This window comes from Microtus pennsylvanicus, chromosome 3 (genome assembly GCF_037038515.1).
Source record: "Microtus pennsylvanicus isolate mMicPen1 chromosome 3, mMicPen1.hap1, whole genome shotgun sequence".
Taxonomy (NCBI): Eukaryota; Metazoa; Chordata; class Mammalia; order Rodentia; family Cricetidae; genus Microtus; species Microtus pennsylvanicus.
Genome location: NC_134581.1, coordinates 25,260,311 through 25,279,005, shown reverse-complemented (window position 1 = coordinate 25,279,005; position 18,695 = coordinate 25,260,311). Strand labels below are relative to the sequence as shown.

Genomic DNA, 18,695 nt, shown 5'->3' with positions numbered 1-18,695 from the left:
GTCTCTGAGCCACACAGCTCTCATGTGAGATGACAGAGGGTGTGGAGAAAAGGTTTGTGTCACAGTATGGTTTGTAACACTAACACGGTACCTGGACTGTTATTGCCTCCTTGTATATCTCGGAGTCATGGCTGTGCGTGGCTTAGATGCTGGAATAGACAGTTGTCTCCATACTAATTTCCTAACTAACATTTTTTTGTCCCTGTACAGGCAGGGTGGCCGCTGTGGTGGATGTGGATGTATGTGACAACATGAAGAACCGAATCCCGGTGGTGCTCCTGGCCTGTGGCTCCTTCAACCCCATTACAAACATGCACCTGCGCTTGTTTGAGGTGGCCAGAGACCACCTGCACCAGACAGGTTAGTCGGGGTTGGGGCTTTGTTTAATGGTGTCATTGTCACTGTGAGGAAGGCTGTTTGTTTGTTCATTCGCCACTAAAGCTGTAGGCTACATCTCCTCCAACCTGGGCAGAGGGCTCATGCCCTCTGCTGTGCGGCACATGCGAGTCCATCCCTAGCCACACAGTTGATGTCTCAGAGGCCCTCCCCCTCGGCTACCTGGCATTGACCACAAATACTGTGAAGACACAGGGAAAAGGGTAGTTTAGGGAAAACATGCCCCACCCAGGGCCTCCTGGATGCTCCCCACATTTACCATACAGCTGAGAATAGGCCTTTGAAAGTTCCTGCTACCTGCAGCAAGTAAACCAATGTTCAGTTATGGGAATTGACATTTTTCTTTCTGAAGACTATGTCTTTCCCTGTAACAAACTGCTTTATGTATTGATAAATGTATTTTATATCTGCTTTATGTTTTCGTAAATGTGTTTTGTATTACTGTGTTGTCCAAAATTTTTGCCTTTAAAGGCATTTTTACACCAGAATCAATGCCTATTTATTTTTAATGTAGAAAAAGTATTTGAGTAACGTGTCAGTCATTTCTTCATAGAAATCATACACAAATGTTGGCTTATTTTTTATAGAAAATGACTTTGTTTACAAAACATACTTTTATTACTGAACAAATGATCATGTCTGTCTATTCATCCAAATAAATGGCTTTTACAAAGGATTTTTTTTGAAATACAAACAATGCAGTTAAAATTGCTCATCTGACATTAGTAGGCAGTATACCAAAGAACTGTAAATAGCCAATAAACTTGAGGATGGATACTCCAGATCCCTAGGAAACAATGAAAATGCAAATAAAACATGGGAGACATAGTCAGGGTATACATATCACAAGGGCAGTGCTGTGGCTGCAGTGGTCCCACCAAAGTGTCACTTCCTGTCACCGGACTGGTAGTTGTAAACATTAGTTGTGGGAGTCAGTAGTCTCAGCCTGTGAGACTGGGAAAGGTTAAAGGTTAAAGACTGGCAGAGCCCAGCACTACAGCACAAGGAGAAAGTAGGCCGTGTGTTCTGGTAGTGATTCAGTCAACTATGAAACAGCTTTAAAGGGCAGTTTGCTATTCTATGATCAAAATGTATAGAACCAACATCCATAATCATAAAAAGTAGATAAATCTGTCACTGAAACCAAACCAGAACCAACAAAGATTGAAGCAGATGTTAGAATTAACAAAGAGACGATGATAATCGATAGTTATGTGCCATATGTTCAATGTTTAAATAAAAGCACAGAAAACATTTAAAATGGGCCCAAATCAACTCCTAGAGATGAGGAAAGTGTGCGAGGTGAACGCACAACTGTTAGTGTCAGTGATACCTCAGACTTCACAGAAAATTCAAAGGAGCGGGCGGATAAAGCAGGGGACCAACCAAAGAGAAAGCAGAGAAAAATCATTTTAAAGCAGGAGTAACCATGATCTGTGTGACAACTTCAGGCAGCATTATACACCTGTCACTGGAATATCAAAAGGAAAAATCAAAAAGAGAATAGGAAAAATGTTTGTAAAGTCACGGCTGCAATGCGTCCTGATGGAAACAATCCCCGGATCCAAGGGGCCCAGCGAAGCCAAGCTTAACAGGCAGGAAGGAAACTGCCCAAGGGATGTGACCATCAGATTGCTTAAAACCAGAAGGAAGATGAAAAATCTTAAAAGCAGCCACATAAATAAATAAATAAGGATGACAACAGATGCCTTGTTACCAAATTCACTGGGAGAATTCAGTACAGTGACTTCCTTAAAGGACAGAAAGGCAGTCCCTCCAGTCCAGAGTTCTGTAACCAACTCTACATCCAGCAAAAGTACCTTTGCAAAAGTAAAACCAAAGTGAGGATACTTGCACAGACACAGAAGCTGGAGGACTGGCCATCAGCAAACCTGTTCTTCATGCTCCTAATTGCCATGGGCAGGGGGTTGTCAGCTAGGAATGTTCCCCTGAGGGGCTGCAGAGAGTGAGAAACAGTGACCACAGGCTTCTTGCCTAAGATGGGGTAAGGTAGACACTGTTAACATTTAAATGTCTTTGAAGGGAGTAGACAGTTTAAGTGAAAATTCAATATCGTGGGATTCTAGACTGCTGAAGTAAACTCAGGACAGCATTAGTGCACTGGTGGGGAGGGGCAAAGCCAAGTATTCTGCCAGTGAAATGCCTCAGTGTTACTCAAAGGTAAACTCTGAATGGGTGCGCATGCGTGCGTACAGGTTCTTGTGAGCACTTGTGTGCATCTGTGGAGATAAGAGGACAACCTCAGGTGGTGTTCCTTAGGTCCTCCCCCCCACTTATTTTTGAGACAGGCTCTTACTCTTTGCGGGGGGTGGGGGTCCAGCTCCCAAATAAATCACACATGGAGGCCTATTCTTTCTTATGAATACTCGGCCTTAGCCTGGCTTATCTGTAGACAACTTTTCTTAAATTATCCCATCTACCTTTTGTCCCTGGGCTTTTATCTTTTTTTCTGTATCTCTTTCTGTCACTCTTACTCCGTGGCTGGCTGTGTGAGTGGCCCCTAGTGTCCTCCTCTCCTTGGTCTCTTGCTCTTTCTTTTCTCAGATTTCTTCTCCCATTTAATCTCTCTGACTTCCAGCCCTGCCTATCCTTTCTTCTGCCTTGATATTGGCCATTCAGCTCTTTATTAGACCAATCAGGTGTTTTATACAAAATAACACAGCTTCACAGAGTTAAACAAATACAACATAAAAGAATGCAACACATCTTTGCATCATTAAACAAATGTTCCACAGCATAAAGAAATGTAACACATCTTAAAATGATATTTCATAACACCCAGGGTTTTACCTGTCTTTGCCACGCCAGCACTAGATTGTGAGTCCATGTGAAACCATGTCTAGTTTTTTGTTCGTTTGTTTTGTTTTGTTTTGCATGGACTCTGAGGCTTAAACTCAGGTTCTCATGCTTGCAGACACGCTCTTTATAGATTGAGCCATTGTCCTTGCCCTCAGCTCCAAAAGATCAGAACAGACAACTATGACTAATAAGTATACAAAGGAGATAACGTAGTACCCAGATATACTCAGTTAATTCAAAAAATGAAAGAGGGGACAGAAACAGGTGGACAGACAGAAAACAAGATGAGACTTCAAAACCTAAGATAGCAACAATCACTTTAAATACAGACTAGAGGCATGTGTTAATTGTCAGATTATAACCCAGTAAAATGAGCTAGTCTTGGCTATCTAAAGCTGCCCTGTCCCCTTGGAGATGTGTTCCAAGACCACTAATGGATGTCTAAAGCTGAAAATCACATCAAATTTGATATTCTGTGGTTTCAACACACACTTATTGTAGTAATATGAGCGGCGGCAGCGGGGCTGCGTCCCCAAATCCCCAGCCGCCTGGCCCGGCTAGCTTATGCCCCAAATAATTACACGGACACTGTATTCTTTTAAACACTGCTCTGGCCCATTTCTAATCATCTGTGTAGCGCCCCTAGGTGTGCTTACCGGGAAGATTCTAGCCTAAGTCCATCCTGGGTCAGAGCTTCATAGCGTGCGTCTTCCCTGGAGCGGGCAGCATGGTGTCTCTCCTGCGTCTGCTCCGGAGAGGAGAGCTGTGGAGTCTGCCTCACTTCCTCTTCCTCCCAGTGTTCTGTTCTGTTTACTCCACCCACCTAAGGGTGGGCCTATCAAATGGGCCTAGCAGTGTCTTTATTGCTTAGCCAAAGAAATCAACAGATTGATATATGACACTCCCACATCACTTCCCCTTTTTCTGTTTAAACAAAAAAAGGAAGGCTTTAACCTTAACATAGCAAAATTACATATAACAAAACAGTTATCAAGTAAAGTTACATCAGAAACATTTATACATATAACAAAATTGACCGTAAATCTCTATCAATAAAGCGAAATCTATACTAATACAAATTATTCATGTCTATATCATATCCCCCTTTAAATGTAAAAGAACGTTTATAAACCATATTTGGGAACATGGGCGCAGTTTTTTCTCTCCAAACTGCTTCCTGCTGAATGGGGGCGTCGTTAATTAGGTCTTTCATGGTATAACCTGTGTGCCAGGGTCATCTCAGTTGGCAGTTGAGCAAAGCAATTTTCTGAAGATGTTCACAGCAACCCTTCAGGAGGACGTGGTCCATCATACCAAATCGGAATAGAAGAAATGAACAGGGTCTCATCCTCTGTGAAAACAAAAGAAAACTCTCTCCAAAGCATCATATCCTTAGACCCAAATTCTGAAATCGTAATACCCTTATATCCATTCTGGTTTAGCTTGGCAGCCCATGTAATGAAATGTCTCTCTGTACTTAGCTCCTTCACAGTCAAAAATTTTAAAGAAAACACAATAATACAAAGAATCCAGACTCTCTGTGAATTTTTCATCTTTTACGTAGCTTATTTTTATTTATATCTATAACTATCTGTACTCTGTCTCTTTAAAGACTTTACTTTTACTTTTTTCTTTTTAAACCATTAACTTTATTCTCTATATTCCTTTTCTTCTCTCTCTCTCAAGCCTACGTACATTCATCCAACAGTGTGACTCGTTTAGTGGTCTGAATCTGTCCTATTGTGAATCTGCAATTTTTTACTATCCAGGAGCACTTTTGATTTGCGCCTTTAAATCACTAGGCGCTTAAGAATCTAAGCTGTGACATTCCTAAATTAACTTTTTGCTTTTTAAGCATATATCTGTAGACCAGGCTGCCTTTGAACTCTCAGAGATCCGCCTGTCTCTGCCTCCCAGGCATTGGGATTAAAGGCTTGTGCTACCACACCTTGAAGTCACAGAGGTCTATCTCCCTGTGCCTCCCAAGTGTTGGGATTAAAGGTGTGTACACACAACAACTCTCTTCCTTTTCTTTTTTACTTTAAGAACTTCGACTTTTAGCTTGCGTATATTTTTAACACACAGTAAATCATTTAAAATTTTTCTTTGTCTTTGACGCTCTCTTTACTGTATCTCTCTCTGTTTTTCTGACCACATGAGTCTTTAATTTACCAAGCAATATCAGTAGGACTAAAGGCGTGGCTTTGACAGCTGGATCCTTAGCTTTTCAGCCTCATGGCATTTCAAGGTCCCTGCCAGCAAGCGAGCTACAACAGACAACACTCAAGTCCTCTCTCGGTAGCCGGCCCTCCTGCCTCAAACAGTCAGAGTTTGCCCTGGCAGGATGGCCCAGAAAGCCTGCATTTTTAAACAGTGCAGCTTTTTTCCTGCTACGGCTGAAAACCGAAAAGCATGCGTTCAGCTTTTAGTCACCACCGTTTAAGTGTTTCGTGGCAGGACCTCTTAATGAGCTGCAGGGATTTGCAGCTGAAGCTGAGTCAGGAAAATTTCAAAATGGAGGACGTACCATTTTGTGCTAGCTCTGGGGCCGCCAGGTAGGAGCGGCACTCAGCACTTTAATTCTGAGACTGAGCACACAGCACAGAAATTCTTTTCATCCAAGTTACATCCAAATCTGACACGCAGAGCACTGTGCAGTCTGAAAACACGTCTCTGTATGGCGGCAGGAATCCGCCACGCTCTTCCGCCTGCCTAAGCCTGATTCTTCCTTCTGCCCAGGAGCAGGCGGGGAGCTCTGAGTCATCTTCACGGTCTCAGAGCACTCTCCTTCCGATCCCAAGCGGGAACACAAACATAAAGCCAGAGTTTGCACTGGCGGCACAGCCCCGGGAAGCCACACTTTAAAATAACGCAGCTTTTTTTCTGCTGCTGTTGCTGAATCAGGAAATCTCTCTACAGCACGCCACCAACAAACAGCAAAAATCTGTGTTAAATGCTCTCTCCCTTATTTTTAAGCCTTCTCAGGTTTTTTAAGTGGGTTTAGTTAGCCACACGTCTGGGCGTCATTTGTAGTAATATGAGCGGCGGCAGCGGGGCTGCGTCCCCAAATCCCCAGCCGCCTGGCCCGGCTAGCTTATGCCCCAAATAATTACACGGACACTGTATTCTTTTAAACACTGCTCTGGCCCATTTCTAATCATCTGTGTAGCGCCCCTAGGTGCGCTTACCGGGAAGATTCTAGCCTAAGTCCATCCTGGGTCGGAGCTTCATAGCGTGCGTCTTCCCTGGAGCGGGCAGCATGGTGTCTCTCCTGCGTCTGCTCCGGAGAGGAGAGCTGTGGAGTCTGCCTCACTTCCTCTTCCTCCCAGTGTTCTGTTCTGTTTACTCCACCCACCTAAGGGTGGGCCTATCAAATGGGCCTAGCAGTGTCTTTATTGCTTAGCCAAAGAAATCAACAGATTGATATATGACACTCCCACATCAACTTATCTATAGTAAGTTGAATTTATTTATTAGGCAAAGGAAGATATTAACAGCAATAGCTAATTAAATGGAATGACTGTATAGCATTACACAATAATAAGAGTTATTTAAGATATATGTGCTATTTCTGGAAATTTCCATTTAGTATTTTCAGAGAAAAGTTTACCATGGGTTGAAATGATGAAAAGCAAAATTGCTAATAAGAAATGATTATATATAAAAGCCACACTTTCATGTAAAAATATAGACATGTTAAGGGGAAAGGAATTGAAAATTATCCCACATGAGCAGCAATTAAAGAAAAGCTGGAATTGCTATATCAGAGGACGGAAATTTCAGAGGAAAGAGCATTACCAGGGATAAGATAGTTTTTCCTTAATTACAAACTTAACCTCAGTTTCAAATTACAGAGGCCCACAGCCAGATAGTATCAGAGTGAGAGACCATGTAACACTCAGCCCTAAATGGTTGTCTCCATCAAACCCTCTCCTCGGGGCCAGGGAACCTACAGAAGAGGAGGTGGGAAAGAGCACAGAGCCAGCGGGGATGGAGAACACCAAGCAAACAAGACCCTTTAAATCTATGAGATCATGCGAGCTCTTATGAGCTCACAGTGACTGAGGCAGCATGCACGGGGCCTCCACGAATATGCACCAAACAGGGTCCTAGAGTTGAAAGAAGTGGACACATGCCCTCATCCCTAACCCAGAAACCATCTCCAATTGATAACCACTTGCAAATGAAAATTTAGTTTTCTCTAAGAGTGTCTCACTAGGGAAACAGGAGTTCCTCTTATGGGTAGGCTGCCTGCCCAGCTGTAGATAGCCAACACTAAGTGAACTCAACAGCATCTTTGGAGGGTCTTTGTCTCATAATGTCATGTCAGAGCTTTTTATTCTCAGTTTTTAAACTTTATTTTGTGTGTATGTGTGTGGTCGTTTGAATGGAAATGGACCTATGGGCTCATAGCGGCTGGCACTATTGGGAGGTGTGACATTGTTGGAGGAAGTGTGTTCACTTGTAGCATGCTCTGAGGTCCCAGAAGCTCAAACCAGATTTAGTGTGTGTCATTCTCTTCCTGTTGCCTGCTGATATAGAACTCTCAACGACTTCTCCAGGACCATGTCCATCTGCATGCAACCATGCTCCCCACCATGATTGTAATGGACTAAACCTCTGAAACTGTAAGCCAGTCCCAGATAAATGTTTTCCTTTATAAGAGTTACTGGAATCATGGTATCTCTTCACAGTGATTGAAACTCTAATGAAGACTATATATATTTACCCTACAGGTCCTTTGAATATATGTTATTGTATTTCTATATAACAGTAACAATAGATTCTAAATAGAAATTTAAAGTTACACTATTTACAATTATATATAAAAAAATTCTTGGAACTTCCAAAGTGTGAAAAAGTATACAATAAATAAGACATTGATGAAAGAAATTAAAGACCTCCTCATTAAAGTGGAGAAAACTTTGTATATGGGTTAGAAGACTTGAGATGTTAAGAACTTATTTTTGTTGACTTTATTAATAATTTTATTAGTATGTACTCACTGCTCATGGTACTGGGTTTTATAAGGACATTTTAATACAAGGTATATAATAGAGTCAGCACGTCTCCCACACCCCCTCCACATTTTTACTCAGGAAAATCTCCAGATTTTTCTATAGATTCACCCTAATGCAATAGGGTTTTGGTAGCAATAAGCTGATTGTAACATTTATGTAGAATTCGGATCGCTAGGAGAGTAGCATAACTGGAAGAAGCACAGGTTGGAGAGACTGCATAGCTAATTGTCCAGCTGCACCGCTCGTGACAGTACCACACTGCTGAGGACAAACGGACCAATGGAGCCGTGTGAAAGTACTAAAGACAGAATGGTCGAGAAGGGCAGGTTTTCTGTAAATGGTAATGAAATAATTAGGTATCTCTATACAAAATGCATTTAATCCATAGATCAACCATGCACTCTAATTCAAATGGATCATAAGCCTTAATATAAAAGTGCAAACCCAGAGAATTCCCAGAAGAAAGAATAGAAAGCAACCTTGGTGACTTGAGGTGGAGATTTCTTATATAAAACACCCAAAGTGTGGTTCTTGATGAAAAACGATGGTTAGGTGGAGTTGGTCAAAACGAAGAGATGCTCCTGAGGGACACAGTTAAGAGAAAGAGAGGACCAGCCACAGGCTGGAAGATCTGCAGTGTTGAGATCTGATGAAGGACTGGTGTCCAGAATGTAAAGGGCTCGACTCAGTGATTAAATAAACACAAATTCACTCAGTATAAATTAATATATCGATATTAAGTTTGATTTAAGTTAAAATTTTTTAAATTCACCCAAAAGGTGTGTGAATGGCAAGTGTTCACATGAAAAGACGCACAGAGGACGTGCAATTCGGCCACAGTGTGACACCACCACCCTGTGAGGAAGGTGGCTGAGGACAAGCGACAGGAGAGCTCTCATCCCAGGCTGAGGGATGCAAGTGGAGCCATGCTGTGTGAGGCGGCACTGCAGGGTCTACCTCCTGTGCACCACCCACATCTGTGCAGTTTGAGCTGCTACACAAGCCACGAATACATGATCAGATTGTGACTTTGCAAAATTGTACTCAGCAAGAAACAGATCAAACCAATAACAGAGATGAATCTCAAAAATAATTACGCTGAGTGCATGAACTCGGCTCCAAAAGAGCCTATTTTATAGCCCATGTCTAGAAAATTCTAGAACAGCCAAGTTTTCTAGTGTATAATCTAGATGACATCAAATACAATAGGACCTGAGAGGAGGAGTGTGTGTGTGTGTATGGGGTGGAGACAGATGGATCCTGGGAGCTAACTGGCCAACTGGCCTAACCAACACAGTGAACTAGTTCACTCTGTTTCAAGGCATAAGGCAGAGAATGATAAAGAGACCCCAAAATCCTGCTCTGGCCTGATATACACATCCGTAAGCATGCACCCCTTCGTATTCCTGTATGTACAACCCCATCCCACAAGCACAAGTGCACACACGCATGCACGCACACACACACACACACACACACACACACACACACACACTTACTAGACTTTAAAAAGATGACTCCACAGAGTTGACTTGAGTTTTATATAAAATTCTATAAGTTCTTTAGGACAAATGACCCAATTTATTTAACAAATAAATAAAAAGAAAGAGGAATAAGAAACTGTATTATTCAACAGAGACTCCAAAACATAAATGAAATATTGTGTAGTGTATGGACCTAATTTGAATCCTGGTTCAAACAAATCAGCTATAAAATAGTATTCATGGAGAAATTTAAACCCATGTGGATATTAGATGTTATTAAAGAATTATTTTTCTCAAAAATAGCTATTACTTACATTTTAAAAAATTGTCCTTTATTGTGCAGAAAGAAATGTACATAGCTGTGGTCCAGTATTCCCTGCACAGTTTAAAAAGGGATATAGAACATTGTTAGTTATCCTCAGGACATAGAGCTTCTCGGGCTACACTGTTGGTGTGCTATACGTGTGTTATATAAGTGTGCTACAAACATCTGTCTGACTGTAAGACCTGGCCACTGAGTAGCTTTCCCGCCAACCATGACTCATACAAAAGGCCTCTGACTTTAAGGTTGATGTATTGTAAAGTTCTTAGGGCAAAACAGTTAGACATCATCCCTTCCTACCCTCAGCCCAGATGGCTGCTACCACCTCCCACAGCCAGATTTGTGCACCAGGCTTGACCCGACACAGCCTCTCTAAGAACAGACATTTAAATGGTACATTTTCTCTCCGTCCAAAACAGATCACCATTAAGGCTGTGTGAAAATCTGTCCCCACAGCTGACTTTTGTTTTCATAACAAGAACAAAATCTCTCTTCTGTTGGTATAGTCACCAGAAACAGCCCACAGAAACAACGCTCTATATGGTATTGCATACATACAAATTGTATTAAACAGCCTGACACCATTTGTTTATCCCTTTACATAGACATTATACTCTCCTCCTGTAGCTCTCTCTGCCTTCCCTTTCTACAGCTAGCCCTTCTGCCAGCTGGAAGGGCTTCCTACACTTATTTCTCCCTTTTTTCATGAACAGAACCTTAAAACCTGGCAGAAGCACTGTAGTATGTCCACAGCAAGTGCCGCTGGCCCTGGGATAATGTCCCCGATGACGGACAGTGAGTGCAGTGGATGAGAGAAAGTGGAAACTGAGTCTGTAGATTTGTGTGACCAGTCATCCCCTACCAGAGTCCCCTCTCCGTGGATGAATGCCACACCCAGCGTTCAAGCTCCTTAACCTAAAGACTGTTAGGGAATAAGTTATAGGCCGGAAGAATGAGAAGTGCCCATGGGTTTTCTGTGCCTTTTTCCTTGGGCACACCCTGGCCTTGCACTGTGTGCTCCGGGCACCACAGAAACTCTCAAGGCTTCGTGGATGAATTTGCATAGTGGATGTCAGTGGCTCTTAAAAGTTTGTTTGGAATTTTTTTCTTGTTTTCTGAATTCAAAAGAAATTGTTCAGCCAAACACATGGCTGGTCAATAGCTTCATACGTACCTAAAGCATTCACTGAAGCTATTAAGAATTCAAGAGTGTGTTTCTCTGAAGATGCTGGATGGATTCCCAGTTGTAAGTGGTTGTTTCCCAACATGCAGTCACAAACTTACAAATGGAGGCTGAATAAAATTTAAATGTTGTTTTCTGCTATTTAGATGGTTTGGTGTTTCTGATCAATATGTTTGGCCATTGGCCTATGTTCCAACAAGTCTACTTGTGTTTCCTTTTTCGCATCAAACCTTGTCAGCTTAATTAAGGCACTCCTTTAGCTGTGAGTTAGTACCCATTCATTTCTTGTCTTTAACCACATTTGTGTCAAGCTTACTACACTCTGGTAGGTGCCCGGTGAGAACTCATTTACCCTTGGTAACAGCCCTGCGGTGTGGTGTTACTGATTTGACAGATGAGGAGACTTGGGCAGAGGCTCAGGGAGATGTAATGTCTTGACCGAAGTCACACATTTAGCCGGTGGCTCTCCATCGTGCCAGGCTTCTTCCATACACCTTACTGACCGCCTGTGCTGGGGGCTGTGCTAGACTGAAGGGCACGGGGGCGGGGGGAGAAGCAGTCCTCATGGTGGGGACAGACAGAAAGCAAATCTCATAGAAGTCAGAATTACCAAGGTGACATATGCCACTATCACTGTGGACAGTGTGCTGATTTGCCATGCACAGAGAATCCAGGGAGGTGCTTCCTAAGGTTGGGAGTGGCTGAGCTGGAGTGGAACCATGAGGCATTACTTAGCTTGCAGGTGAGCTTGGTTAGCTGGGGCCAAGAGCTGCAAGGACAGTTTGTGCCTGGGGAGTTACCTGTGTGAAGACGCTGCCGCAGATGACAGTGTAACTCTTAGGGCAATGAGATGAGAATCAGTTGCTTGCACATCTTTCTCTCTCTATAGTGCATGTGAGCCTGCCCACTGAACAGGGGGTGCCGGGAAGCCAGCTGGGGACAGACAGCTGAAGCAATATTTGTAGCATAGTCTTTGTCATGGATGCTATAAACTGCCCCTCATAAGCTCATGGATTTGAGAACTTGGTCCCCCACTGGTGATGCTGTTTTGGTACTTTGAGGACTATGGCCTAACTAACAGAAGCTGGCCCAAGCTTCTGTTTCCTGATCTGCCAGGATGAGAACAAGCTGCAGCGCAAATCCCTACCACCAGCCAGACTGCTCCAGCCACTGGGCCTCACAGCTTAGCACTGGTTGTAGGCTTTCAGCCCCTCCTCCTGAAGGTCCCTATGGGGCACCAGGAGATGGGACTGCAGCTCAAAAAACCTGGAGTGGATGAGCAGGGCCAGGATGGGTATTGGAAAGTGGGGCTTGGAGCAGGGGAGAGAGGCTGCTCCACTGTTCTTCAGCCTGGGCGGCACAGTCCTGAGAGAGGCCTGCAGAGAAGGAGCATGCTGTTGGTTATGCTGTGTGAGACCATGTGAACCAGAACCTCTAATGCATTCAGGGTCAGTGTGGAAAGTCCATCTGAGGACATTTCTCAGCGACCCTAGAAGGTGGCTTTTTCCAGGGGTCTGCTCTGGATAATGTTAGGAAAAGAGAGAGTAGCAGGGGGGTATGGTACTGAGGTGTGGTGGAGTGGAAGTGGCGGTGTTGGGGCCTTGTGCAGTGGGTCTTGCTGGGAGTATCCATAGAAGGACTGCTCGGGATCCCAGAAAGATCAAAAGTGAGGACAGAACCGATGGCTGGGGAGATCGGCACAGGCTGAGCCCCAGAGAGGCGGAAGCACATGGTAAAGAGTGACTGGGAAGAGCTGACGCAGTGAAGGTTCAGTACATGAGGGGGTCTCAGGGTCTTCTATTGACGGGGGACTTCTAGAGACCAGAAAGTGGGACTCCAAATGGCTCTTCTGGGCAGACTTGGAAATAGACTAGGTAGTGTTCAGATTAGTGGTGAAGAGAAACATGCCAGAGTCTAAGGCCAATGTTTGACTGGGTTTTGTCTGTTGGTGGTTGATCCCTAAGGACAAGGAAATGGTCGATGATGGAAAGGAGTGTGGAAGAACAGTCTAGGCAGAGGAATGCGGGACTTTAGACGTGACAACGTGACTGTGGCGTAGGTGGGAGAGTTCCCGCAGATGGTGCTCTAGGCTCAGTTGCATTTTACAAAGACAGCTGCTTCTGCTGTCTCAGGAATCCTTGAATCAAATGAGCCACAGAGGACACTGAGATACCATGGATGCTCAGAGCAGCTTCACCCAGGGAGTACAGGAGGGGGTGTACAAGGCTGTGCAGTAGTCAGCAGGCAGGATGCCTACCCCTTACTCTGTGCTAGGGAAACTGAGGCATAAAGAAGTTACACTGAGACCTGTCCTCAGCTCTCTGTCCCCAGGGCCTGTGTTCTTTTCATGCCTCACCCCACACTGTAGAGAGGCAACAGCAGGTTATTGTGAGGTCCCCAAATGTGTAATCCCAGGGACAGATGTGGACAGGGCAGAGTCTGGGTCAGCTAATGAGAGTGGGAAGTGGTCACGTGTTCCATTTGCAGTCCAAAGTGCCAAATCAAGATGGACTTTAGGAGAGGGGACTAAAGGAGAAGCTTTTACCAAGTACCCACTGGATGGCATCTTTGCCATGACACGGGAATGCACAGTCGCCAAAAAGTGCCTCTTTCAGACCTGGATTGCTGCCCATGAGCTCAGCTGAGGCTTGGTTGCCCCCAGGTACCAAGAGCTTTCTGATATCTCTTAGATGCCCAAACTCATAGAACAAAATATGGTGGTGGTGAAATACAGAGCAGCTACTGCGCCTCCCTGTGATTATGGGTCACAGAAAGGCCGCTGGGTTTACAACTAACCTTACTCAGTAGCCACCTGACTTTGAGCAGTTCGCACCAGCCAGAGTTTAGGTTCTTCTGTTGTCACCATGGGACTAGCATCTCCCACCCTTGCAGGGTTATTTATTTTAAGGCTTAAATAAAAGGCTCACACTGTATACCAGTGTGTATTTGACCTTTCTTGCAATGCACGTAAGCCCCAGCTCAGGGCTGGCCATGACCGGAGGGGTTAGCATAATCTTCTCATATCTATGCATGGAAGAGCAAGAAACCACAGAATGGTATCTCCTGTTTTCTCTTAGTCCTTTCTTGATACTTTATGGTGTTATTTCCTAACGATCTTGCCCCACATGCTTGTGGCATGCCAGATTAAATTGCATCGTAAAGATAACAACTGAAGCCCAAAGCCTTGTCCTTTTTTGTTCCCCTTTGGACAACCTTGAGGAGGGGAAAGGTGTTTTATGGCTCCCAGTTTTTCATCACAGTGACTTGCATTTTAAACGGAGGCATATTTATCATGACATCATTTACACTCACAGTTTTCCATGCTAAGTAAAAATGTCTGATCAGTGTTCGGTGAGCAAATCCCCTCTGCTCTCCTTTCCGTTTGCATTTTCATTCTCTGTTGCCCAGTGCATATGGAGAGAATTAAATGCATCATGATAAAGCAGTGCGGTACAATCTGAGATAAGGGGGAAATTAAGCTATAATAATTCCATTTAAGCCAGTGACAGCCCCAGCTCTGGGTCTTCTGGGCCTTCAGAGATACCGTGAGAGCATGAGTAAATACTGTACAAGCCCAGCATGTTCCTTTAATCTTGGGCTCACACGGATGCGTATTAATCAAACAGAGTGATCTTAATATATATTCATGGGCAGTGTTCCAGCTTGGTCTGAAGGGGGAAAAAAAACCTTCATTTCTATGTTTCTAATTTAAAAGAATTTTCTGGAGAAGATAGGTTTAAGAATGGTGAATTATTCCAGCAATTGTTTTGAACCAAGATAATTTTTCCCTGTCACGTGAGACTCAAGGATTTGAGATTGTATGTATTATATTCTTTCAGAAGGAGGTGTTTTTCTGATTTAATAACACCTCAGCATTTTTCTTGCCCTTCTGTTTCTTCCTTGAGATACATTAAGGGAAACAAATCTTAAAGTGTCCATGAGGAGGCAGCCTCTGTGGCGGGTGTCATAGCATCGACTCTGCTGCTCCAGGCTCAGGTGTGGACAGCATTGCATTGACGCTTGTGCTTCATGCCCTCCGCTCTTCATGGAGCCCTGCGTGTGCCCATTCCTGTCCAGTGCTAGAAAAATGGGGGACCCGTCATTCATCAGCTCAGATGCCCCCAACTCCTTCTCCTGCCCTCTCATCTCCTTCCTCCCAAACAAATACAGAACTGAGATATATCAGTGTTCTTTATCCACATAAAGAGCTGTGTAAGCCGCATCTGATAAGACACTAGTTTCTGGGATAGATAAGGAACTCTCCAAATTCAGCCATCAAATCATTCCGCCCATCCAGGAAACAGGCACGGGGAGACACTTCATCGAGGAGCATACACAGATAGGAAATAGTACGAGGAAGGATAGTTTGCATTCGCCTGTAAGAAAATATGGCTTTAGAACCACACACGACATTATAGCACACCCTTCAAAATAGCTAAAATGCAAAGTCTTGGCATCAGCCAATAGATGCCAGGAGGAACGCTGAGAACTGAAGGCCTCCTAACTGATGGCAGGAGGGCAACCTGGCCCAGCTCTCTGGAAAGCTCTCATGTCTCACGGCTTCTTATGGAACTAAACATGCAGTCACCATATGACCCAGCAGTTGTACTTTTGGGCATTTGTCCCAGAGGAATGGAAAAATGTTCACATAAAAGCTGGTACACAAATGTTCATTACAGCTCTGCTCATGCAGCCAAAGCCCAGAAGCCACCCAGCTGTCCTTCAAGCATTGGCTTTATTCACGTGGCAGAATTCTCATCAGTAAAAAGAGATGAACCAGCACCTTAGCTGGATCTCCAGGGAATAGGACTGAGTCAAAAGTGCCATTCCTAAAAGGTCATGTGTTACATGGTTACACTTCTATAATACTCTTGAAGTGACAAAATTGTATAAGAATAGATTAGTGGCTCCAGGGATGAGGAGTAGGTGTTCAGAAACAGGGGAGTGGGCACAGTTATTAGCAAGCAGCATGAGACCAAGACGAGACAACAAGGTCTTGTCCTTGCAATGATGGAAGTGTTCACGTTTTGATTGATGGCTACATGGAAATTGTAATGAGATAATCTCTGCAGAATTGTTCCGCACTCACACCTGCTTTGTGCGCACCCTTGAATGAGTGCGTGTAAAACAAGGAACGTCTGAGGAAGGTCACTGGATTATGCCAGTCTCAAGATCCTGGTTGAAATATTGTAGTATAACTCTGTAGGTTGTTCCCATTGAGAATAGCAGTGTGAAGGGTACATGAGATCACTGTGTTAGTTCTTTAAAATATGCAAATCCATGATGATCTCAAAAAGTTTAACAAGGAATACACATGGAACAGCAAGAACACACTGGGTGTCTTCCAGCACACCCTCCTCTCTGCCTGTGCCTTTCTTGCTCCACACCGTCCTGGAGCTTCAGTGTTAAGGGCCTAGGACCTTGTTTTGCAGATAAAGGAGCTGGGATTCGTGAGTCTCAGGCATGCAGAACCGGAACTGCTGCTGTACCAGCCCATCACACCAAACTCTCCAACCCCTAAGAAGGGAGCTCCAGGCTTCAAGTGCCAGGGCTGGTAACCCTCTCTGCCTTACAAATGGGAAGCAGCCATCACTCAGAGTCAGGGGCCAGCATTTGGCATCTTTGCTAAGAAGACCAACACGACAACCCATGCAAAGAGCATTCAGCAAAGCCAGGGCAGTATCAGATCAGACAATCAGTGAAGCAGAATTCCCAACAGCACAGAGGGCATTAATTAAAACGAACTGAATAGATGTGTCTGTATAAATATTCCTAAAGATGAGGTTGTCAGGGTAGAGTTAGACCTTGGGGAAATTTATGAGTTACTGATAATTATAGAGAAAATAAATTTACAAGGACAAAATCATTTAAGAATAGATTTTATAAACTAATGAGATTGGTTAGTTAGGGGACGGATGGGAGGAAGTGAGAAAGATGAGGGATGAGACAGGTAGGAGAGATGAGCAGACTACTCTGGGTGCTGTGTTTCACAGCCCTGAGTTTCAGAAAGGCTAAATACATATTTAAAGTCTCCCAGGATGCCTTGGGAGAGCTCAAGATGAAATACAAACAGTAGCAAATGAGCCTGACTATGTCACAGATGAATATTTAACTGCCCAGAGGAAGAGAGGGGAAGAACCTAGCCTTGACTCTTTGAAAACAGCACCAGGGTGGATCCTGCAAAGCTCAGGACAAGCATGCGCAGGTTCGTTCTTTTCCCTTTAGGGAGTGATTGTGCAGCTTCGCAACATCTGTATATAAATATTAGGGTCCAGCAAAGGAGTATGTGATTGTGGGTAATAGCCAGGTTTATTGCTACTGAAGGAAGCCATCCCAGGAAAGAAGGGAGTCTAGCATGGGCTCTTGTGTTGACTTGAAAATTGAGGTTTCAGTATAAACACATAGTTCAAACACACACACACACACACACACAGAGAGAGAGAGAGAGAGAGAGAGAGAGAGAGAGAGAGAGAGAGACCTAAGCCTGAGACTGGTAAGATGGCTCAGTTAGTAAAGTGCTTGCCACACAAACATGCGGACCTGATTTTAATCCCCAGGACCTACCTAACAAATCAAATGCAGTTGCAAACACCAGTAATAGCAGTGCCAAAGAGGCAGAGACAAGAGGATCCCACCTCTGGAGTTCACTAGCTCTAACTGAACACACACAGACAAGGCAGGAGGAGGAGGGAGGGAAGGGAGGGAAGGACATCCCAAGTCTAGAAACAACAAAACTTGCGTAGCAGTGGGTGCAGTTCGGTCCCTCTTCTAAATACCATTCTTCTGTAAAAGACGAAAGAGTGCCTTGAAATGTTTGAGCTGCTCCCAGACCTGGTGGCAGAAGGCCTGTAAATCCTGTTGCTCAGACAGCTGAAGCAGGAGAATCAAAAGCTCAAGGTCAGCCTGAGCAACTTAAAAGATAAAGAGAAGACTGGGGATACCTCAGTGACAGAGCATTTGCCTTGCATGCCTACAGCTCTGAGTTCACGCCTAATACCACAAAGAAAGGGAGGAAGGAAGAGGGACAGGAAAAAGGCTGGGCAGGGAGATGATGAACTAAGCCTGGGCATCTTAGTGTTCCAGAAAACAAGGACATGCTTCATAGATCATGAACTCATGTCAGAAAAAGCTGCAGAGCTAACCCAAAGGCATTCCTATTATTAGGCTCTCCTAGGATAGTTTAAGAAACAAAGTAAGAAAGAATGCTAGATTGCACCCTCATAGAATAAAATAAATACCCTGAGTCCATGTTGATAAAAATAAATACATGAAATAATGTTGATAAAAATAAAATAATGAAAAAATGCAGGTGAAAGGACAGTTTTTTTCTTACAGCAGAATTATAATTAATATGGTGGAAAGAATGTTGGAAAAAGAAAATCGCCCTTCCCAAAACATCACAGTAATGATTGTTGTGGATCAAAATCACCAGTAGATGCTAAAATTAGTAAGCGAAGACATGATAGGAA

At 43.8% G+C, this 18,695-nt stretch overlaps 1 protein-coding gene across 3 annotated transcripts in view; it reads left to right on the top strand.

Moving 5' to 3' along the window:
• Nmnat3 (nicotinamide nucleotide adenylyltransferase 3) overlaps positions 1-18,695 on the top strand; it is a 112,168-nt gene that overhangs the window by 54,048 nt on the left and 39,425 nt on the right. For all 3 annotated transcript variants that reach the window (XM_075964911.1, XM_075964912.1, XM_075964913.1), the window contains one exon: positions 211-360. In XM_075964911.1, the coding sequence (XP_075821026.1) occupies positions 252-360 (109 nt within the window). In that variant the 5' untranslated portion in view covers positions 211-251. The remainder of the gene's footprint in view (positions 1-210; positions 361-18,695) is intronic.